The 22441-nt window shown below is 43.6% G+C and overlaps 3 protein-coding genes across 4 annotated transcripts; 2 read left to right on the plus strand and 1 right to left on the minus strand.

Annotated features, from left to right (window-relative positions):
* Positions 1-44: 44 nt before the first annotated feature.
* Positions 45-2518, minus strand: pars2 (prolyl-tRNA synthetase 2, mitochondrial). 2 transcript variants are annotated; one of them, XM_067230629.1, is made up of 3 exons: positions 2471-2518; positions 1211-1776; positions 45-1106 (listed from the first exon to the last, which is right to left on the minus strand). In XM_067230629.1, exons 2-3 carry the CDS (start codon positions 1760-1762, stop codon positions 225-227), a joined length of 1434 nt encoding a protein of 477 aa, XP_067086730.1. In that variant the 5' UTR covers positions 1763-1776; positions 2471-2518; the 3' UTR covers positions 45-224. The 2 variants fall into 2 exon arrangements, with proteins under 2 accessions (XP_067086730.1, XP_067086729.1); XM_067230628.1 differs by lacking the exon at positions 2471-2518 and adding an exon at positions 2385-2460.
* Positions 2519-2717: 199 nt separating this feature from the next.
* On the plus strand, positions 2718-9539 carry dnai4 (dynein axonemal intermediate chain 4). The gene is made up of 17 exons (XM_067230701.1): positions 2718-2767; positions 2993-3161; positions 3251-3432; positions 3584-3690; positions 3857-4013; positions 4129-4268; positions 5108-5287; positions 5574-5756; positions 5854-6008; positions 6508-6594; positions 6735-6886; positions 7184-7341; positions 7709-7833; positions 7911-8009; positions 8112-8338; positions 8698-8851; positions 9266-9539. The coding sequence occupies exons 1-17, from the start codon at positions 2718-2720 to the stop codon at positions 9314-9316; spliced, it is 2376 nt and encodes a 791-aa protein (XP_067086802.1). The 3' UTR covers positions 9317-9539.
* A 2277-nt stretch (positions 9540-11816) lies between these two features.
* insl5a (insulin-like 5a) lies at positions 11817-14060 on the plus strand. Its single transcript, XM_067230712.1, has 2 exons — positions 11817-12102; positions 13524-14060. The coding sequence occupies exons 1-2, from the start codon at positions 11928-11930 to the stop codon at positions 13667-13669; spliced, it is 321 nt and encodes a 106-aa protein (XP_067086813.1). The 5' UTR covers positions 11817-11927; the 3' UTR covers positions 13670-14060.
* The last annotated feature ends 8381 nt before the right edge of the window (positions 14061-22441 follow it).

Here is a 22441-nt window from a genome sequence, read left to right on the forward strand (position 1 = left end):
CATAATCTATCAAACGGAAAAAAGACACAAAATACAACATTGGATACAATAGAACCATGTTTTACTTCTGACATTTGACAGTTATCCTTTCACGCCCTTATCCCTTTAAAGAAACGTAATGCACGTTATTCCAGCTTCCAACATACAAATATACAGTAGACACATTCAACCACCATTCAATGAAAGAGAACCACAGTCAAATTAAGTCCTGATACACGTCAAAATCAGACTGTTTCCACAGCTCTGAGTAAGTCTACCAGGCCATCCTTACTGAGGTAGAGTTTTTCACCAGTCTGCTGACAGATCACCTCATATCTAGGGGTCTCCTCTAGAGCACTCTGCCCCACCACAACCACATATGGGTACCCCAGTCGACTGGCGTCCTTCAACCTCTTACCAATAGTCATCTGGGTTCGGTCATCTAGCACCACCTCTCCTCTCAGGCTGGGCAAGGTCTCTCGCAGTTGTTGGACCAAGTCATCAACCAGGTCAGCTACACTGTCCATCTTACTACCCCTCTTAGGGGGTAAAATACAGATCTGGTATGGGGCTAGGAGGCTGGGCCATCGAATACCTTCCTCTGTTGACATGACTTCGATGGCTGCAGCGAGAATCCGGGTCACCCCAAGTCCAAAGCAGCCCATCTCGGTGACGGCAGACTTGTTTTGGGTGTTGGTGAAGGAGGCGTCAAATATACGCGAGTACTTTGTGCCGAGATAGAAGGTGTGGCCCACCTCAATTCCCTTCGACTCCACTAGTGTGCCTGTCTGACACTGAGGGCAGTCTGTCCTGTCAGGAGCCACCGTCTCCACGTTGGCAGAAAAGGAGCACGCTCCACACACCAGCAACCGGTCCTCTCCTATCTCCGCCGGCAGCTGGAACTCATGGGAAAGCTTCCCTCCGATGTTACCCGTGTCAGCTTGGACCTGGACGCAGGGCAGGCCCAGTCGAGAGAAGAGCCTGGCGTAGGCCTGGCACACAGACTCATACGTCTGGTAGGCGGCCTCTTCGCTCGCGTCAAACGAGTACATATCCTTCATGTAGAACTCCCGTCCCCTCAGCAGTCCGAAGCGTGGCTTCGGCTCATCGCGGAACTTGCGGGTGACCTGCATGCATCGAAGCTCGATTACAGCGGTTCTACGACACGACCACAACGTGACTGAAGAATCTAAAGTGTGATGACGGGCGTGGTGGTGCAGTCAGCGTTTACCTGGTAGAGAAGCAGCGGGAGCTGTCGGTAGGACAGGGTTCCCTGGGACGCTAGCAACTCTGTCACTGCCTCTTCGTGGGTGGGTCCGAGGCAGTACTCTCCCCCGTGACGGTCGCGCAGGCGGAAGAGCTCCTTCCCCATCAGATCCCAACGTTCGCTACGCCTCCACAGCTCTGCTGAGCACAGGCTGGGCATGTCCACCTTCTGACCTCCGATACCCTGCATTTCCTGGTCGATCAGCCTGACCAGTTTCTCCATGGCGCGCACTGTGGCAGGGAGGTAGTGGTAGCAGCCAGGGTTGGAGGGGTGGATGAGCCCAGCCTGCTGCATCAGTCGTTGGCTTTTGCAGGTCGTCTCCCCTGGAGCCCGGCCCTCCTGCCCCACGTCACGGAGGTTTGAGGGCTGAAAGAGACGGGAGACCAGGAGAGGGGGGCGGCCGGGCTTCTGGTCAGTGTGGGTGGAGAGAGGAGCATGGCCCGCACAACCTCTGCAGGGTGTGGTTAGGGTCCTGGGTAGATGGGGTAGGATTTTCTGCCACAACAGGACCCTCATGGCTGACTAGTACCCTGGAAGAAATACATCCAATCGAAGATTTTAATTCAACATCTAGAAAGTGCACGTCAGTAACACAGCGGTATTGTTTTACTATTCAAACTGGGTGACGCATGTTCACCAACGCATCTTAATGACAAGGTCAACAAGTCAGGTGGCTGGGCGGTTAGGGAATCGGGCTAGTAATCAGAAGGTTGCTAGTTCGATTCCCGGCTGTGCCAAAATGACGTTGTGTCCTTGGGCAAGGCACTTCACCCTACATGCCTCGGGGGAATGTCCCTGTACTTACTGTAAGTTGCTCTGGATAAGAGCGTCTGCTAAATGACTAAATGTAACAACAGTCGAAGATGTAGACGGTGACATTGACTTCCAGATTAAATTAGCTAACCATCAAAAGTCAACCTTTTAGCCAACATGTATGTGCATTTTAAAAAGCTAGCTAGTGTTACTACAGTTTCTATTTCCCCTAGAGGGAAATCTAGGGTTAACTTTGTAGGGTGTCATCTAGCTGGTAGCAATAAACAGTGACATCTAGCTTGCCAACTCACAGCAGCAGATCGAGGCTAGTATTCATTCAAGTCAGATTCATTCAGACAACTAAATAAGTTAGACAGCATCTCACCTTGAAACCGGCTACGTTTTTATTTTAAATGTTACAGCTTACAAAACATTAACGAAGACCAGAACATAAAAGTCCTTAGCATTTACCTAGATAGCTAGCTCTACATAACGCTGCCATTCTCGTCACATGGTTTTAGCTCTGTTCGCAGCTCTGGTGTTTAGAGCTAGCGCTACTAGCACCACCTAGAGGTCTGGAGGAACATCTGTTACTATGGTAATCCTCAACAGAAATTAAACTTCTAGCTACCTTAGTAGAAGTGCAAGAAACGAGCTTGATTATTTCTAACCAGATACATGAAGGTTTTTCTGAGCCAGCAACGAATTTGTGTACAGCATGTCTACCACCACAGCCAAAATGAAGAAGCCTACTCTGAAAATAACACCGTAAGTCATCACCGACAGTCTAAAACATTGACACATGCAAACACATCAAGCTGCTTATTTACTGTACTAGTTGTACTGTTAGTGACATTGTGAAACTGCATGTACAGTAGCTAGCTAGCCTAGACATGTAGCTAACGTTGCTATTGCCTTTTGCGTGTGCTTTGTGACTTTAAGACAATATATGTAATAGCAAGAAATGTGATCCATACACATTGTACTTTTCAGGTCCTCCAGAACAGTAAATGCGTCAACTTCAGGAATACTTCGGGTCAACCACAGTACAACCCGTACAAAGAGTGTCACCGCCTCCATTAGCAGAAAGAGTTTCAGTTTGGCCAATGACAGTAAACTCATTGATAAAAACTCTGTTCAAACACCAAAACACATCGTTCAGGTAACATGGCAACGACTACCATGTTGAGGTGTGGGGCTGTTAGAGAGACGTGCATTCAGACATAATATTACGCTCCTCTTTTTGGACAGGTATACGATGAAAATGGCAAAGATGTTACCCCACAACCCCTCTACCAGCCCGACCCAGGGCTCATACAGCCTAAACAGAGCAAAATCTTTGCTACCGACGCATCTGGCGGCACTGTTTCAGACTTCTTCTCCACGGCTTATCAGACAACCGCCAACGCAAGCTTAGCTGGGCCCTTTACCAGGTAGCCAAGCTCGGACTTGAGCATACAATTAGCAATGGCTTTCTCACCATGGAAGGTTTGAGTCGCAAAGTCTAGTATTTTCTCATCTATATGTTGGAGAACTGTTATTTAGACCAGTGGACCACTGACATACTATATTAATGTGTTCCAGGTCAGTGTTCGGTAGCAGCACAGTTTCAAGGTCCAGCCTGTCCACAATGGAGTCAATGAATGAAGAGATCGAAGATCCATCGTCTAAAAGAGACATCAGTACCTCAGGTTACTGATATTTATATCTATATCGATTCCGTTTTTTTCTTTTATCAGATCAACAATTGAATGAAAGACACATGGCGACCACACAAACCCACAAAGAACAGGCACAGTGACTTAAATGACCGCTGAACATGCTACGATCATATAAATCAGGTGTTTCTTCCGCCAGATGTCCAGGTGAGGAGGGAGGAGGTCAGGGAGCTGGTGGGGGAGGAGATGCTGGACGATGTGGTGGACCTCTACCTCACCGAGTCAGAGACTCTCTGGATGCTGGACATGTCGGCGGTCTCCGTGTCTGTGGACTCAGAAGAGGCCGAGGACGTCAAGTAAACATCCGATGGCTTCTCATACTTCTCTGTGTTCTGTGTTTCGCCCGATAGATCATTCTTGAATTTACAATACAAGCAACGTAATGTCACGCTCCCTTATTCTTATCCGAAGAAAGAGAACCGCCCTGTATGAGGAGTTGTGCAGGAACCGGATTGGAAATGACCAGTTTGTGGAAAGATCCATGCAGACGTTCAATGGAGCGCCCAAAACCAAAGAGGTCCAATGTGAGAGCATCGATATGGTGGATTCAGGTTGGTAATGATGATAATAATGCGTTCTTAAACTCCCTAGGGTCCCTCTGCGTCAGTCAATCTGTCATTTCAATCTATGTCCCCTTCACTCTCCTGAATCTTCCCATCTGACCCCTGACCCTAGTGCCCCATCTGACCCCTGACCCTAGTGCCCCATCTGACCCCTGACCCTAGTGCCCCATCTAACCCTAATGCCCCATCTGACCCCTGACCCTAGTGCCCCATCTGACCCCTGACCCTAGTGCCCCATCTAACCCTAGTGCCCCATCTGACCCCTGACCCTAGTGCCCCATCTGACCCCTGACCCTAGTGCCCCATCTGACCCCTGACCCTAGTGCCCCATCTAACCCTAGTGCCCCATCTGACCCCTGACCCTAGTGCCCCATCTGACCCCTGACCCTAGTGCCCCATCTAACCCTAGTGCCCCATCTGACCCTAGTGCCCCATCTGACCCCTGACCCTAGTGCCCCATCTGACCCCTGACCCTAGTGCCCCATCTAACCCTAGTGCCCCATCTGACCCCTGACCCTAGTGCCCCATCTGACCCCTGACCCTAGTGCCCCATCTAACCCTAGTGCCCCATCTGACCCCTGACCCTAGTGCCCCATCTGACCCCTGACCCTAGTGCCCCATCTGACCCCTGACCCTAGTGCCCCATCTAACCCTAGTGCCCCATCTGACCCCTGACCCTAGTGCCCCATCTGACCCCTGACCCTAGTGCCCCATCTAACCCTAGTGCCCCATCTGACCCCTGACCCTAGTGCCCCATCTGACCCCTGACCCTAGTGCCCCATCTGACCCCTGACCCTAGTGTGCTCAAGCCTGTTCTGCCTCCGCAGCCTGCATGGCCTCCTGCTGGGATATGTACGACTCCTTCTGCTTGGCGGATGGAGTGGGTGAGGCCGTCCAGAAGCCCAGTTCAAAGGACTTGATCTGTCCTGAGACCTTCTCTCACCACAGACTGGACACCGTTCATGGGCCTGAGAGGACCGTGTCGGTTCTCGGCACCACCAGTATAGGTAACACCGGATGCAGCAGTCTCCACAGGCCTGTTCACGCTGCCCAAACAAACACCGACAGTTGTTGGGTGTGTCGGTGTGATGTGATACGCCTGGCGATGTTTGTTGGGGCAGATGGAAAATGACAGTTATCTGTCTAAACGTTCTAAACCCGACAGCCAACAGGAGACCGTTTGGTGTTTGTTGGACATTGTTGGGAACCAACCTTAATACATCATGTACAGAAGGGTTGTGTGAGAGGGTTTCACATTCAGGTAGGGTTCATAGCATGCCGTGTTTTTTCCAGCTAGCACCTCTTCCCAGACCGAGATGGAGACCTTCTTGGTTCCTACGGATGACGAACCGGACCCTGAACTCATTCTCCAGTCTGAGAGCTTCCAGCAGGATCTGTTTGTGATGGAAAGGATCGTTCTGGAGAACATTTACCAGCCCAAGCTTGCTGCATACAGACAGCTCCCCATACTGGAAGGTGCAACAGTTACTACTCTGTCAGCACAAGCTAACACAGACCAAATAGAAAATATTATTGAAAATAAAATACTAAACGGTGGCCTTTCATTGTCCAGATGAAGACCTTCTGCTGAAGACCAAGGCAGCAGGGAGGATGGAGGAAGATGAAGAGAGTTCTCTCAACCCGGCGCTGGAGAGACTCTGGGCTTTTAGCTGTGAGCTCACAGCTGGCCGCAACGTCAGTAGCATGGCCTGGAACAAGACCAATCCAGTAAGCTCCTCTCCTACTCTCTGTCTCCCTCTCCTGTTATACCGAGCCTTGGTAGTGAAGCTACGATGCTACCATGGAGCAAGGCAGACGGCAACACGTTTTTTAAATTTCCCCAAAAAAGTTCAAAGCTACATGAGGACTCTACTGTACTCTATTGTGCTCTGCTCTACTTTACTCTGTTTTAGGCTTCTCTGTTCTCCTCTCCTTTAACTGTGTGTGTGGAAAAAAGATTTCAAAAGGTTGAAAAAATATTTTCAAAAAAACATTCCTCCAAAAAAGATTTGAAAGGTTGAACATTCTTTTTCGAAAAAAGGTTTAAAAAAAAAAAAAAAACACACTTCTTTCCTTTAACTTGAGCGAAAACGTGTTGTCAGTACTTGTCAGTTGTCAGGATTCTTTTTAAACATGAGTATCTGTATTTCTACTTGAGTGAAGGACGTGTGTACTTTTACCATCTCTGGCTGTACAAAGTGTAAAGTCAAGTTGTCTTTACCAACAGGACCTTCTGGCTGTGGGGTATGGACAGTTTGACTTCAAAGACCAGAAATCGGGCCTAGTCTGCTGCTGGTCCCTGAAGAACCCAACGGTGTGTGTCTGCGTCTGTGGTTCTGTGGTAGTGTCAGTGTACTCCTCTCCCCTCTGTGGTGCTGTGGTAGTGTCAGTGTACGCCTCTCTCCTCGTGCTTCAGTTAGGCTAACTGCTAACAGGGGCTTCTCTCATCTGCAGTGGCCTGAGAGGGTCTTTCACTGCGAGAATGGAGTTACCGCCCTGGACTTCTCAGCTAGCAACGCTAGCCTGCTAGCCGTAGGGATGCACGACGGAAGCTTGGCCACATATAACGTGCAGAGCAGAGACGAAACGCCCACCACTGACACCACGTAGGTGCTCAGAGAGTCTCCACGCCACCTCTGTGTCCTTATGTCCTTATGCAGTACTTGTCTTTGCCACAAGGAGGAGTGTTTTCCTCACAAACGAGCCGTGTGGTTTTATGTTTTATTACCAAGCCTGTGATATCATTGGAAAAGCCAATTAAATGACTTAACTTTTCTTCTGGCACCTCCGTTCTTAGTATGCAGACTACACACTAAAAAAGGGTCAGTAACGCAGTATGCAAACTGCCACGTTCCTTCCATCCTGTCTCTCTCCTGACATCAGAAGTCTCTGTCCCTGTGCAGTGACTGCGCCCACAAGCACACCAGCCCGGTGTGGCAGGTGAGGTGGATCGACAGTGAGAGGGGCCCGTCGGGGGAGGATAAGGGGGAGAATCTCATTTCCATTTCCGCCGACGGCAGGATCAGCAAGTGGTTCCTACGCAAAGGCCTCGACTGCATAGGTAAGTAGGTCATAGGACATATATCACATGTATATAGGAGTCAGGTGGCTAAACGGTTAAGGACTTGGGATAGTAATCAGAAGGTTGCTGGTTCGATTCCCGGATAAGGCCCTTCACCCTACTTGCCTTGGGGGGAATGTCCCTGTACTTACTGTAAGTCGCTCTGGATAAGAGCGTCTGCTAAATGACTAAATGTAAATGTATATCAGAAGGCTGTTCTCTTAAGCACTGGAACATTGTCAGTTATTTATTTCAGATATGCTTTAATTCACTTCAGATCAGTTTTATTTACATGAATGTGTTTGAGGCATGGCTAGCTCATTAGCTGGCTTGGTTTGCGCTATTCCGTGTGTTCTGCCTCCCGTAGACCTGATGAAGCTGAAGAGGACGAGGAACGAGAAGACCAAGACGCATGTTGGCGAGAAGGAGAGGAAGAGCGAGGCTCTGATCTCACGCCAGGCGCCAGGTCTCTGCTTCGACTTCCATCCTATGGTGAGATCTCCAGACAGTTTTTTGTCTGTCTGTTATCTTTTGCTTGTGTCGGTGTGAAGACCATGCTTTGCCCTCAGGACTACAACATTTACCTGGCAGGCACAGAAGAGGGCCACATTCACAAGTGCTCCTGTTCCTACAACGAGCAGTATCTGGAGACCTACTCTGCACACAAGGTAGGCCCAAGCCCTTTAACGCCACACAGTAGCCGCCGAAAGGGATGAATTGAAAGGGTAATACGAGACTTCTGTCCTGGTTCCTGTTTGACCCGTGGCTAGGGCCCCGTGTACCGGATCACGTGGTCTCCGTTCTGCGAGGACCTCTTTCTGAGCTGCTCGTCTGATTGGACCATCCACCTGTGGAGGCAGGACCTGCTGGAGCCAGTGCTGAGCTTCCCCTCCACCCAGAGGGCGGTCTACGACGTCATGTGGTCCCCCCAGTGGGCCACTGTGTTCGGAGCTGTCAACGATGGCAGGGTGGAGATCTGGGACCTGGGTGCTAGCATGTGAGAAAACAAATTGACTCCCCCTCCGTCCCTCCCTCCGTCCCTCCCTCCGTCCCTCCCTCCCTCCCTCTCTCTCTCTCTCTTTCTCCCCCTCCCTCCCTCCCTCCCTCCCTCCCTCCCTCCCTCCCTCCCTCCCTCCCTCCCTCCCTCCCTCCCTCCCTCCCTCTCTCTCTCTTTCTCCCCCTCCCTCCCTCCCTCCCTCCCTCCCTCTCTCTCTCTCTCTCTCTCTCTCCTTCACTCTCTCTCTCTTTCTCTCTCTCTCTCCCTCTCTCGCTCCCTGTCTCCATCACCTGAATCAGCTCTGATCTTCCATCCTACGTCATGGTCTGTTCACCAACCTCCTGTGCTCTCCCCCTCAGCCTGGACCCCACCGTGGTGAGCCTGGTTGGCCCGGGGGTGAGGCTGACCTCCCTGCTGTTCGCTACAGAGACAGACTGTGTCCTGGTCGGGGACAGCGACGGCCAGGTCAGCGTCTACCAGCTCAAGAACTTCAGCGTAGGAGAGGGCGACCAGGTGAGTCCTGGATGAACATGAGGCTCCAATACCAGCGCTTCTCAAACGTCTGTTAGCCCTCGTTTCAAAAACAACCTCATCTCCCTAACCTCCCTGAAGTTGCTCGACACCCCTCAGTTTGAGGGACCTCTGCCTCACACACGGTTTATCTTTCGATTGAAAGCATGCAAACTTACGTCGTTATATATATCTGACGATTACATAATCTGCAGCTTTTGCTCTTTCAGACAGAGTGACTCCTTCAGGTGTGTTATCATTACAACGTGCTTTCAGCTCTTCTCTGTGTGTTAATGACCTGATATTGCCAGCCACATTTCCTGTTGAGGGACAGTTTGACGTGGCGTCTCCTCCGGCAGGGGGTGGCTGAGGAGCTGCACTTACCTGGTGAGCTGATAGCCTCCTCTTTCTTCTCAGGTGGACACATTAGAAGATATAATCGGCTCCACCCTAGCCAGCCAGCTGTGAGAAGACAAACACACACACACACACAGAACACACCCCTGAACTGTCCTGAGCTTTTCTGATCCACCATCTGAGTAGTTTTCCTCATTTTTTTTATCCCCAGAGAAGCCGGGCGGCTGAATGTCTCGTGTTAGTTGCACAATCCGATTATGGAAGACTGCAACAGCAGGTTGTGGTCTGCTGTCTTGGTTTGATATGGGGAGTAAAAAAAATTATTATAACAAAAATAAAGCAATAACGGATAACCAGGAAACGATTCCATTTCCAACGTTGTCTGTTGAGGTCAGTTTCGGGGCAGTTTGTTTTTCTCTCAGGGTTTAGTTGATGTGAGACTTCTGGCCATGGCTTGGCGTTACTGTGTGTTAGACAGCATTGTATTGCTCACTTCCTCTCTCTCTCCACGCGGCTCGTTCACCAAAGCTCCGCTTCTTCCCTGTGAGGAAGGAGGTTGTCTTTGACGCCGTTCTGCTCAGGGGTAATGGAGTATTTAGCCCGTTTACTGTCTTTAGCACACACACACACTTTACACACAAACACCTTACACACACAAACACTTTACAGCATGCTGCAGCTCATTCCACCCACACACATGTTAAGACGGTCATTACACAGGCACGGTCCTTCCCCAACATTTAACCTCGCCGTGTTGAAAGTGATCGTAAAGGAGGTGCTGTTCCAGCAAACAGAGTGGAAGCAGAGCTTTATGAGTCTCAACAGGTGTGGGGATATGAAACCTTTGTCCAGTTGTAGTAAGTTTGTGGTTTGTCCTCTTCTTAGGGTGGAGAGATAACTGATACAGGAAGTATACAGTACTGTGCAAAAGTCTCAGACACGAATACAAACAAATATTTACATTTACATTTATTCATTTAGCAGACGCTTTTATCCAAAGAGAGAGCTTTACAAAGTGCATAGGTCACTGATAATAACAACAAGATAGACCCAAAAACATTGCGGGTAGCCAAAACATGAAGCACATATTGTGAACAACCAAAATAAGTGCCAAAGGGAAGAACCATAAGAGCATGTAGTTAAACAAGTTACAATTAAACAACATGAATTGCTAGAATTGCAAGTGTACCTGTAGAAAAGCAAGCAGCAGTAAAAATATTTCACAGCGAGTACAACAATTTTAATTAAATATATATATAAAAAAAAGGAAAGCAGAAATGCTTTTAAAACAATGAAATGAAGACACTTCAAACATTGCACTTTTATACAGCAGCACAAATACAGAAGACCAAATAAATTATATTTTAAGACACTATTCGTGTAAAAACTCTTGGCAACTCTCATTGGCAGCTTGTCAATCATGTTCTCGTACTTCCCTTGAGAATGAGTCTGAGCAAGATAAGGTGAGCACGTTCTGTACACAGCCTCCAGCACAAGATTTTCTTGGATTAACTAACCACTAATATGACCACTGACTTTCAAATTAGATCGAACATTTATGAAACTTGAATAACAAGAAAATGTAATTGCATCCCACTACCTCCACAAACCTGATGTAAGATTAAAACCAAATGTTTATTTCAAAAGAAAAAAATATATAAGAAGAAGAATACGTGTAATCATACTTTACTATTGTCATAGTCATATAATTATGTCTCATACTTGAAAATACTAGTTATTTAAAACTTTTCTCTCAATTTATCCTCTTTCCTTTGTTTACTCAAAACCTTTCAAAGAAGCCCTGTAAAATAGCCTTCTTGTTTAGTTTTTCTAATTTTAAACAACTCCCCACACACACACTCACACGCCAGGTATACACACACACTCTCCAGAGCTTCCAATATCGATCCCCACCACTGCATTAGCAAGTTTCCTGCCTCTTCACAGGGGAACCCCTCCTAGCACGTTGTGGTCATGTGACGTCATTTCACTCGAGCCAAACACGACTATCATGTCAGGGTTACGTGGGAGTGCCACATTATACCGTCAATAAACCCATAATGGCCATGATGGAAGGTCAACATTTACTTGTGTTTTTGTCGCTCTAAACTGGGACAAAACGCTGTTAAGGGGCCTCAAATTTGACGACCGGTCCCTGAAAACACAAAACATCTGTTTAGCCGAAGGGCATCACTGCACGTCACCTATTAAGGATTGCATCAAATGGAAGGTTGCTGTAATAAAGCTGTTTAAAGAGAGGGGTCGGAGAGCCTCGTTTGTCTCTCGCAACAGATAATTGGATTGGGTTTTGGTGCAGTAAAGAAGTAATTACCTGATTGAAATCACCCTCTTAAGACTCCAAATGCTGATGGCGTGGCGGGGAGGGCCGGATGCACAGAGCCATCTGACTGGAAATGACCGGTTGTGATGGTGGGTGGGTGGGAGGATGGGTGGTGAGGAGAGATGGAGAGATGAATGGGGATGGGCCAGGAGGGTGAGACAGTCCTTCACAAACAAGTTAAGAGTAGGAAGGTATATATTGAGGGAAGTCTTAGACCAGAGCAGAACTCCGCCTAGTTGCTGCCTTGACAAGACTGAGACGAAACCTTGAGACGAGACCAGGAGTTCCTCCGGACGAGAGCGTGGACGACGACAGAGTCGAACCGACCGGCGAGAAGCACAGCGAACAGTTCTTCCACAACCAGACCGTGAGACATCCAGGATGCGTGTGTCGGCGATGCTGCTTCCCCTGCTGCTGTGTGTGGTGGTGGGGGTGAGCCAGGTGCAGGCGGAGGTGAAGGCGGTGAAGCTGTGTGGAAGAGAGTTCCTTAGGGCTGTGGTCTACACCTGTGGAGGGTCTCGATGGAGGAGGCTCCTCGCTGACCCTGAACTGGAAGGTAAGCTGGCGCTCCTCACATTTACATTACATTTAGTAATTTCGACGACGCTCTTATCCAGAGCGACTTACAGTAAGTACAGGGATATTCCCCCAATGCAAGTAGGGGGAAGTGCCTTGCACGGCCGGAAGCGAACCGGCAACCTTCTGATTAATAGCCCGATTCCCTAACCGCTCAGCCATCTCCTTACAGTCTTCTTGTTTTCTGTTTTCTTTTTTGACAAATCTGATTTGACGCTCTCTTTCCCTCTTCTCTTGTGATTTTTCTGTTTACAATCCACCTTCGTCACCTTCACATGGGTTTAATGTTCTTTATCTTCATGTTCATCTACTCAAGTTCAACAACTCCTTGTGTTTCTAACCCTCTGACTAATTACTAAATAGTTGTGATGCACTTTTTAGTCTGTAAGTTGATGTGGCTCTGCGGACTCCTTTCACCTCCAGGGGGCTGTGGGAAGGGTCAGACTGGCCGTTGGGAGAGTCGGGAGATTTCCCGAACGGCCGGTCAAACGGCCGCGGCATAATGCAAAAAAAAAAAATATATATAATAATACTGCGTTTTAAAGTCCCGGGTCGTTTTTCAGTCCCAGTCCAGACCTGGCCTTGGGTGTGTGTGTGTGTGTGTGTGCGAGCCGGCATACATGCAGCCTTGGTGACTGGGTCTGCGTTCTGATTACTCAGGAACTCGCGTCTTATCTGATTGTGTTATCCCATCATGGGAGCAGCATGTTCTTACAGGGCAGACACAGACACAAGAAAACCCACTTAGCTCCTGTGCCCTGCTCGTAATCACCAGCTAGATGAGCTGCCAGATGACAGAATGCATGCTTCCATGTAGACTTGTCCAGTAGGAACTCTGACCAGCAATTACAGCCACGCACAAGAGTTAGCCAAAACTTGATGTACACCGGAAATACTCAGGAACCAGCGAGCCAATGTACTGACTCAGTGAGTCATATGCAGCGAGATGTACTGACTCAGTGAGTCATATGCAGCGAGATGTACTGACTCAGTGAGTCATATGCATGTATTTTGACCCAGACCCAAATAATACAGAATTATTTATTTTCTGCTGTAAAATGTTTCCGATTTTTGATTGGAGTTGTGAAGCAACAATGATTTTAAGGTTACATTCAGGGAGTCAGGTGGTTGAGCGGTGAGGGAGTCGGTCTAGTAATCTGAAGGTTGCAAGTTCGATTCCCGGCCATGCCAAATGACGTTGTGTCCTTGGGCAAGGCACTTCACCCTACTTGCCTCGGGGGGAATGTCCCTGTACTTACTGTAAGTCGCTCTGGATAAGAGCGTCTGCTAAATGACTAAATGTAAATGTACATTGAGTCCCATCCTCAACCAGCACTCCTCAGGTCCCAGACGTAACTTCCACGAGTGTACGTGTGCTAACCGTTCTATTGTCGCCTCCAGATCTGGCCAACGGTGAGCAGGGGAGTATGGAGAACCTGGGCACCACTTTAGGGTCCGACCTGAGCCGACGAGACATCAACAACATGCTCACCACCGTCTGCTGTCAGGTGGGCTGCCGCAAGAGTGACCTCACCTATCTCTGCTGAAGCCAGGGGTCGGTCTGACCCCCCTCCACCAACACCCGCCCACCCACTGCCTGAACCCTCATCACAGATTCGCTGTCATCTTTGCCAAGCGCGCTCTGCCTTACCTTACACCTAAGGCACATTGTTTTAAACTGTTTTCGTGAAATCGAAACACTTGCACTAGGAGAATCAGGAATCACGTAGAGCTTTTAGATTGTGAATACTTGTTTTGGTGGGGATAGCCTATAGAGATTAGACTAGTTCTGTAGATCGTTGATGATGACCGTAGCACTGCAAGAGATGAGAACCAAAGTTGTGAATTCATGGATTTTCATCTAGTTTTTGTCTGTATTTCATATAGTTTTGTGAGCACTGTATTTTTTGCCAGGCTAAATAAATGTTCTAACTTATACTTGGTTTGTGAAGTGAAATCTTATTATTGAGACCACATGGTTAAAGTAATTCACTGAATACTCCATGTTTTAAATCAGTATGAATGGTGGAGGATCATTCTCCTCTCCTGCGGATTTTGAAGATCTTCAGCTGGCGTTATGCGACCCAGATAGCCAAGAAGCTGAAACTTTGAAAAGTGTTTACGTTGTCTTATTTAATTTGAGATTTTTTTTTACTTCTCTCTAGTTCATAGTTACATTTTCAAACACACCTTTGCTAATTTCATCCAAAACACAAATGCTAACCCCTTTGCTAATTTCCTCTCTGCTAATTTCATCCAAAACACACATGCTAACCCCTTTGGTCATTTTATCCAAAACACACATGCTAACCCCTTTGGTAATTTCATCCATAACACACATATTAACCCCTTTGCTAATTTCATCCAAAACACACATACTAACCCCTTTGCTAATTTCCTCTTTGGTATTTTCATCCAAAACACACATGCTAACCCCTTTTCTAATTTAATCAAAAACACACATACTGACCCCTTTGCTAATTTCCTCTCTAGTAATTTCATCAAAAACACACATACTAACCCCTTTGGTAATTTCATCCAAAGCACACATACTAACCCCTTTGCACATTTAATCAAAAACACACATACTAACCCCTTTGGTAATTTCATCCAAAACACACATGCTAACCCCTTTGGTAATTTCATCAAGAACACACATACTAACCCCTTTGGTAATTTCATCCATAACACACATATTAACCCCTTTGGTAATTTCATCCAAAACACACATACTAACCCCTTTGCTAATTTCCTCTTTGGTAATTTCATCCCAAACACACATGCTAACCCCTTTTCTAATTTCATCAAAAACACACATACAGACCCCTTTGCAAATTTAATTAAAAACACACATACTAACCCCTTAGGTAATTTCATCAAGAACACACATACTAACCCCTTAGCTAATTTCCTATATTGTAATTTCATCAAAAACATACATACTAACCCCTTTGGTAATTTCATCCAAAGCACACATACTAACCCCTTTGCACATTTAATCAAAAACACACATACTAACCCCTTTGGTAATTTCATCCAAAACACACATGCTAACCCCTTTGGTAATTTCATCCAGAACACACATATTAACCCCTTTGGTAATTTCATCCAAAACACACATACTAACCCCTTTGCTAATTTCCTCTTTGGTAATTTCATCCAAAACACACATGCTAACCCCTTTTCTAATTTCATCAAAAACACACATACTGACCCCTTTGGTAATTTCATCCAAAACAGACATATTAACCCCTTTGCTAATTTCCTCTTTGCTAATTTCATCCCAAACACACATGCTAACCCCTTTTCTAATTTCATCAAAAACACACATACAGACCCCTTTGCAAATTTCATCAAAAACACACATACTAACCCCTTAGGTAATTTCATCAAGAACACACATACTAACCCCTTTAGTAATTTCATCCCAAACACACATGCTAACCCCTTTTCTAATTTCATCAAAAACACACATACAGACCCCTTTGCAAATTTCATCAAAAACACACATACTAACCCCTTAGGTAATTTTATCAAGAACACACATACTAACCCCTTTAGTAATTTCATCCAAAACACACATACTAACCCCTTTGCTAATTTCCTCTTTGGTAATTTCATCCAAAACACACATGCTAACCCCTTTTCTAATTTCATCAAAAACACACATACTGACCCCTTTGGTAATTTCATCCAAAACAGACATATTAACCCCTTTGCTAATTTCCTCTTTGCTAATTTCATCCCAAACACACATGCTAACCCCTTTTCTAATGTCATCAAAAACACACATACAGACCCCTTAGGTAATTTCATCAAGAACACACATACTAACCCCTTTAGTAATTTTATCCAAAGCACACATATTAACCCCTTTGCAAATTTAATCAAAAACACACATACTAACCCCTTTGCTAATTTCATCCAAAACACACATGCTAACCCCTTAGGTAATTTCATCAAGAACACACATACTAACCCCTTAGCTAATTTCCTATATTGTAATTTCATCAAAAACATACATACTAACCCCTTTGGTAATTTCATCCAAAGCACACATACTAACCCCTTTGCACATTTAATCAAAAACACACTTACTAACCCCTTTGGTAATTTCATCCAAAACACACATGCTAACCCCTTTGGTAATTTCATCCAAAACACACATACTGACCCCTTTGGTAATTTCATCCAAAACAGACATATTAACCCCTTTGCTAATTTCCTCTTTGGTAATTTCATCCCAAACACACATGCTAACCCCTTTTCTAATGTCATCAAAAACACACATACTAACCCCTTAGGTAATTTCATTCAAAACACACATGCTAACCCCTTTGGTAATTTCATCCAAAACACACATACTTACCCCTTTGGTAATTTCATCCAAAGCACACATATTAACCCCTTTGCAAATTTAATCAAAAACACACATACTAACCCCTTTGGTAATTTCATACAAAACACACATACTTACCCCTTTGGTAATTTCATCCAAAGCACACATACTAACCCCTTTGCACATTTAATCAAAAACACACATACTAACCCCTTTGGTAATTTCATCCAAAACACACATACTAACCCCTTTGGTAATTTCATCCAAAACACACTTACTAACCCCTTTGGTAATTTCATCAAGAACACACATACTAACCCCTTTGGTAATTTCATCCATAACACACATATTAACCCCTTTGGTAATTTCATCCAAAACACACATACTAACCCCTTTGCTAATTTCCTCTTTGGTAATTTCATCCAAAACACACATGCTAACCCCTTTTCTAATTTCATCAAAAACACACATACTGACCCCTTTGGTAATTTCATCCAAAACAGACATATTAACCCCTTTGCTAATTTCCTCTTTGCTAATTTCATCCCAAACACACATGCTAACCACTTTTCTAATTTCATCAAAAACACACATACAGACCCCTTTGCAAATTTCATCAAAAACACACATACTAACCCCTTAGGTAATTTCATCAAGAAAACACATACTAACCCCTTTAGTAATTTCATCCAAAGCACACATATTAACCCCTTTGCAAATGTAATCAAAAACACACATACTAACCCCTTTGCTAATTTCATCCAAAACACACATGCTAACCCCTTAGGTAATTTCATCAAAAACACACATACTAACCCTTTAGCTAATTTCCTATATTGTAATTTCATCAAAAACATACATACTAACCCCTTTGGTAATTTCATCCAAAGCACACATACTAACCCCTTTGCACATTTAATCAAAAACACACTTACTAACCCCTTTGGTAATTTCATCCAAAACACACATGCTAACCCCTTTGGTAATTTCATCAAGAACACACATACTAACCCCTTTGGTAATTTCATCCATAACACACATATTAACCCCTTTGGTAATTTCATCCAAAACACACATACTAACCCCTTTGCTAATTTCCTCTTTGGTAATTTCATCCAAAACACACATGCTAACCCCTTTTCTAATTTCATCAAAAACACACATACAGACCCCTTTGCAAATTTCATCAAAAACACACATACTAACCCCTTAGGTAATTTCATCAAGAACACACATACTAACCCCTTTAGTAATTTCATCCAAAACACACATACTAACCCCTTTGCTAATTTCCTCTTTGGTAATTCCATCCCAAACACACATGCTAACCCCTTTTCTAATGTCATCAAAAACACACATACTAACCCCTTAGGTAATTTCATTCAAAACACACATGCTAACCCCTTTGCTAATTTCATAAAAAACACACATTCTAACCCCTTTGCTAATTTCATAAAAAAAACACATACTAACCCCTTTGATAATTTCTTCCAAAACACACATGCTAACCCCTTTGGTAATTTCATCCAAAACACACATGCTAACCCCTTAGGTAATTTCATCAAGAACATACATACTAACCCCTTAGCTAATTTCCTATATTGTAATTTCATCAAAAACATACATACTAACCCCTTTGGTAATTTCATCCAAAACACACATGCTAACCCCTTTTCTAATTTCATCAAAAACACACATACTGACCCCTTTGCTAATTTCCTCTTTGGTAATTTCATCCCAAACACACATGCTAACCCCTTTTCTAATTTCATCAAAAACACACATACAGACCCCTTTGCAAATTTCATCAAAAACACACATACTAACCCCTTAGGTAATTTCATCAAGAAAACACATACTAACCCCTTTAGTAATTTCATCCAAAGCACACATATTAACCCCTTTGCAAATTTAATCAAAAACACACATACTAACCCCTTTGCTAATTTCATCCAAAACACACATGCTAACCCCTTAGGTAATTTCATCAAAAACACACATACTAACCCCTTAGGTAATTTCATCAAGAACACACATACTAACCCCTTTAGTAATTTCATCCAAAACACACATACTAACCCCTTTGCTAATTTCCTCTTTGGTAATTCCATCCCAAACACACATGCTAACCCCTTTTCTAATGTCATCAAAAACACACATACTAACCCCTTTGCTAATTTCATAAAAAACACACATGCTAACCCCTTTGCTAATTTCATAAAAAACACACATGCTAACCCCTTTGCTAATTTCATAAAAAACACACATACTAACCCCTTTGATAATTTCTTCCAAAACACACATGCTAACCCCTTTGGTAATTTCATCCAAAACACACATGCTAACCCCTTAGGTAATTTCATCAAGAACATACATACTAACCCCTTAGCTAATTTCATAAAAAACACACATACTAACCCCTTTGATAATTTCTTCCAAAACACACATGCTAACCCCTTTGGTAATTTCATCCAAAACACACATACTTACCCCTTTGGTAATTTCATCCAAAGCACACATATTAACCCCTTTGCAAATTTAATCAAAAACACACATACTAACCCCTTTGGTAATTTCATACAAAACACACATACTTACCCCTTTGGTAATTTCATCCAAAGCACACATACTAACCCCTTTGCACATTTAATCAAAAACACACATACTAACCCCTTTGGTAATTTCTTCCAAAACACACATGCTAACCCCTTTGGTAATTTCATCCAAAACACACATGCTAACCCCTTTGTTAATTTCATAGAAAACACACATACTAACCCCTTTGATAATTTCTTCCAAAACACACATGCTAACCCCTTAGGTAATTTCATCAAGAACATACATACTAACCCCTTAGCTAATTTCCTATATTGTAATTTCATCAAAAACATACATACTAACCCCTTTGGTAATTTCATCCAAAACACACATGCTAACCCCTTTTCTAATTTCATCAAAAACACACATACAGACCCCTTTGCAAATTTCATCAAAAACACACATACTAACCCCTTAGGTAATTTCATCAAGAACACACATACTAACCCCTTTAGTAATTTCATCCAAAGCACACATATTAACCCCTTTGCAAATTTAATCAAAAACACACATACTAACCCCTTTGCTAATTTCATCCAAAACACACATGCTAACCCCTTAAGTAATTTCATCAAGAACACACATACTAACCCCTTAGCTAATTTCCTATATTGTAATTTCATCAAAAACATACATACTAACCCCTTTGGTAATTTCATCCAAAGCACACATACTAACCCCTTTGCACATTTAATCAAAAACACACTTACTAACCCCTTTGGTAATTTCATCCAAAACACACATGCTAACCCCTTTGGTAATTTCATCAAGAACACACATATTAACCCCTTTGGTAATTTCATCCAGAACACACATACTAACCCCTTTGCTAATTTCCTCTTTGGTAATTTCATCCAAAACACACATGCTAACCCCTTTTCTAATTTCATCAAAAACACACATACTGACCCCTTTGGTAATTTCATCCAAAACAGACATATTAACCCCTTTGCTAATTTCCTCTTTGGTAATTTCATCCCAAACACACATGCTAACCCCTTTTCTAATTTCATCAAAAACACACATACTGACCCCTTTGGTAATTTCATCCAAAACAGACATATTAACCCCTTTGCTAATTTCCTCTTTGCTAATTTCATCCCAAACACACATGCTAACCACTTTTCTAATTTCATCAAAAACACACATACAGACCCCTTTGCAAATTTCATCAAAAACACACATACTAACCCCTTAGGTAATTTCATCAAGAAAACACATACTAACCCCTTTAGTAATTTCATCCAAAGCACACATATTAACCCCTTTGCAAATTTAATCAAAAACACACATACTAACCCCTTTGCTAATTTCATCCAAAACACACATGCTAACCCCTTAGGTAATTTCATCAAAAACACACATACTAACCCCTTAGCTAATTTCCTATATTGTAATTTCATCAAAAACATACATACTAACCCCTTTGGTAATTTCATCCAAAGCACACATACTAACCCCTTTGCACATTTAATCAAAAACACACTTACTAACCCCTTTGGTAATTTCATCCAAAACACACATGCTACATTTACATTTTACATTTTAGTCATTTAGCAGACGCTCTTATCCAGAGCGACTTACAGTAAGTACAGGGACATTCCCCCGAGGCAAGCAGGGTGAAGTGCCTTGCCCAAGGACACAACGTCAGTTTGCATGACCGGGAATCGAACTGGCAACCTTCGGATTACTAGTCCGACTCCCTCACCGCTCAGCCACCTGACTCCCATATGCTAACCCCTTTGGTAATTTCATCAAGAACACACATACTAACCCCTTTGGTAATTTCATCCATAACACACATATTAACCCCTTTGGTAATTTCATCCAAAACACACATACTAACCCCTTTGCTAATTTCCTCTTTGGTAATTTCATCCAAAACACACATGCTAACCCCTTTTCTAATTTCATCAAAAACACACATACAGACCCCTTTGCAAATTTCATCAAAAACACACATACTAACCCCTTAGGTAATTTCATCAAGAACACACATACTAACCCCTTTAGTAATTTCATCCAAAACACACATACTTACCCCTTTGCTAATTTCCTCTTTGGTAATTCCATCCCAAACACACATGCTAACCCCTTTTCTAATGTCATCAAAAACACACATACTAACCCCTTAGGTAATTTCATTCAAAACACACATGCTAACCCCTTTGCTAATTTCATAAAAAACACACATGCTAACCCCTTTGCTAATTTCATAAAAAACACACATACTAACCCCTTTGATAATTTCTTCCAAAACACACATGCTAACCCCTTTGGTAATTTCATCCAAAACACACATGCTAACCCCTTAGGTAATTTCATCAAGAACATACATACTAACCCCTTAGCTAATTTCCTATATTGTAATTTCATCAAAAACATACATACTAACCCCTTTGGTAATTTCATCCAAAACACACATGCTAACCCCTTTTCTAATTTCATCAAAAACACACATACAGACCCCTTTGCAAATTTCATCAAAAACACACATACTAACCCCTTAGGTAATTTCATCAAGAAAACACATACTAACCCCTTTAGTAATTTCATCCAAAGCACACATATTAACCCCTTTGCAAATTTCATCAAAAACACACATACTAACCCCTTTGGTAATTTCATCCAAAGCACACATACTAACCCCTTTGGTAATTTCATCCAAAACACACTTACTAACCCCTTTGGTAATTTCATCCAAAACACACATGCTAACCCCTTTGTTAATTTCATCCATAACACACATATTAACCCCTTTGGTAATTTCATCCAAAACACACATACTAACCCCTTTGCTAATTTCCTCTTTGGTAATTTCATCCAAAACACACATGCTAACCCCTTTTCTAATTTCATCAAAAACACACATACAGACCCCTTTGCAAATTTCATCAAAAACACACATACTAACCCCTTAGGTAATTTCATCAAGAACACACATACTAACCCCTTTAGTAATTTCATCCAAAACACACATACTAACCCCTTTGCTAATTTCCTCTTTGGTAATTCCATCCCAAACACACATGCTAACCCCTTTTCTAATGTCATCAAAAACACACATACTAACCCCTTAGGTAATTTCATCAAAAACACACATACAGACCCCTTTGCAAATTTCATCAAAAACACACATACTAACCCCTTAGGTAATTTCATCAAGAACACACATACTAACCCCTTTAGTAATTTCATCCAAAACACACATACTAACCCCTTTGCTAATTTCCTCTTTGGTAATTCCATCCCAAACACACATGCTAACCCCTTTGGTAATTTCATCCAAAACACACATGCTAACCCCTTAGGTAATTTCATCAAGAACATACATACTAACCCCTTAGCTAATTTCATAAAAAACACACATACTAACCCCTTT

This window comes from Osmerus mordax, chromosome 27 (assembly GCF_038355195.1).
Source record: "Osmerus mordax isolate fOsmMor3 chromosome 27, fOsmMor3.pri, whole genome shotgun sequence".
Lineage (NCBI taxonomy): Eukaryota > Metazoa > Chordata > Actinopteri > Osmeriformes > Osmeridae > Osmerus > Osmerus mordax.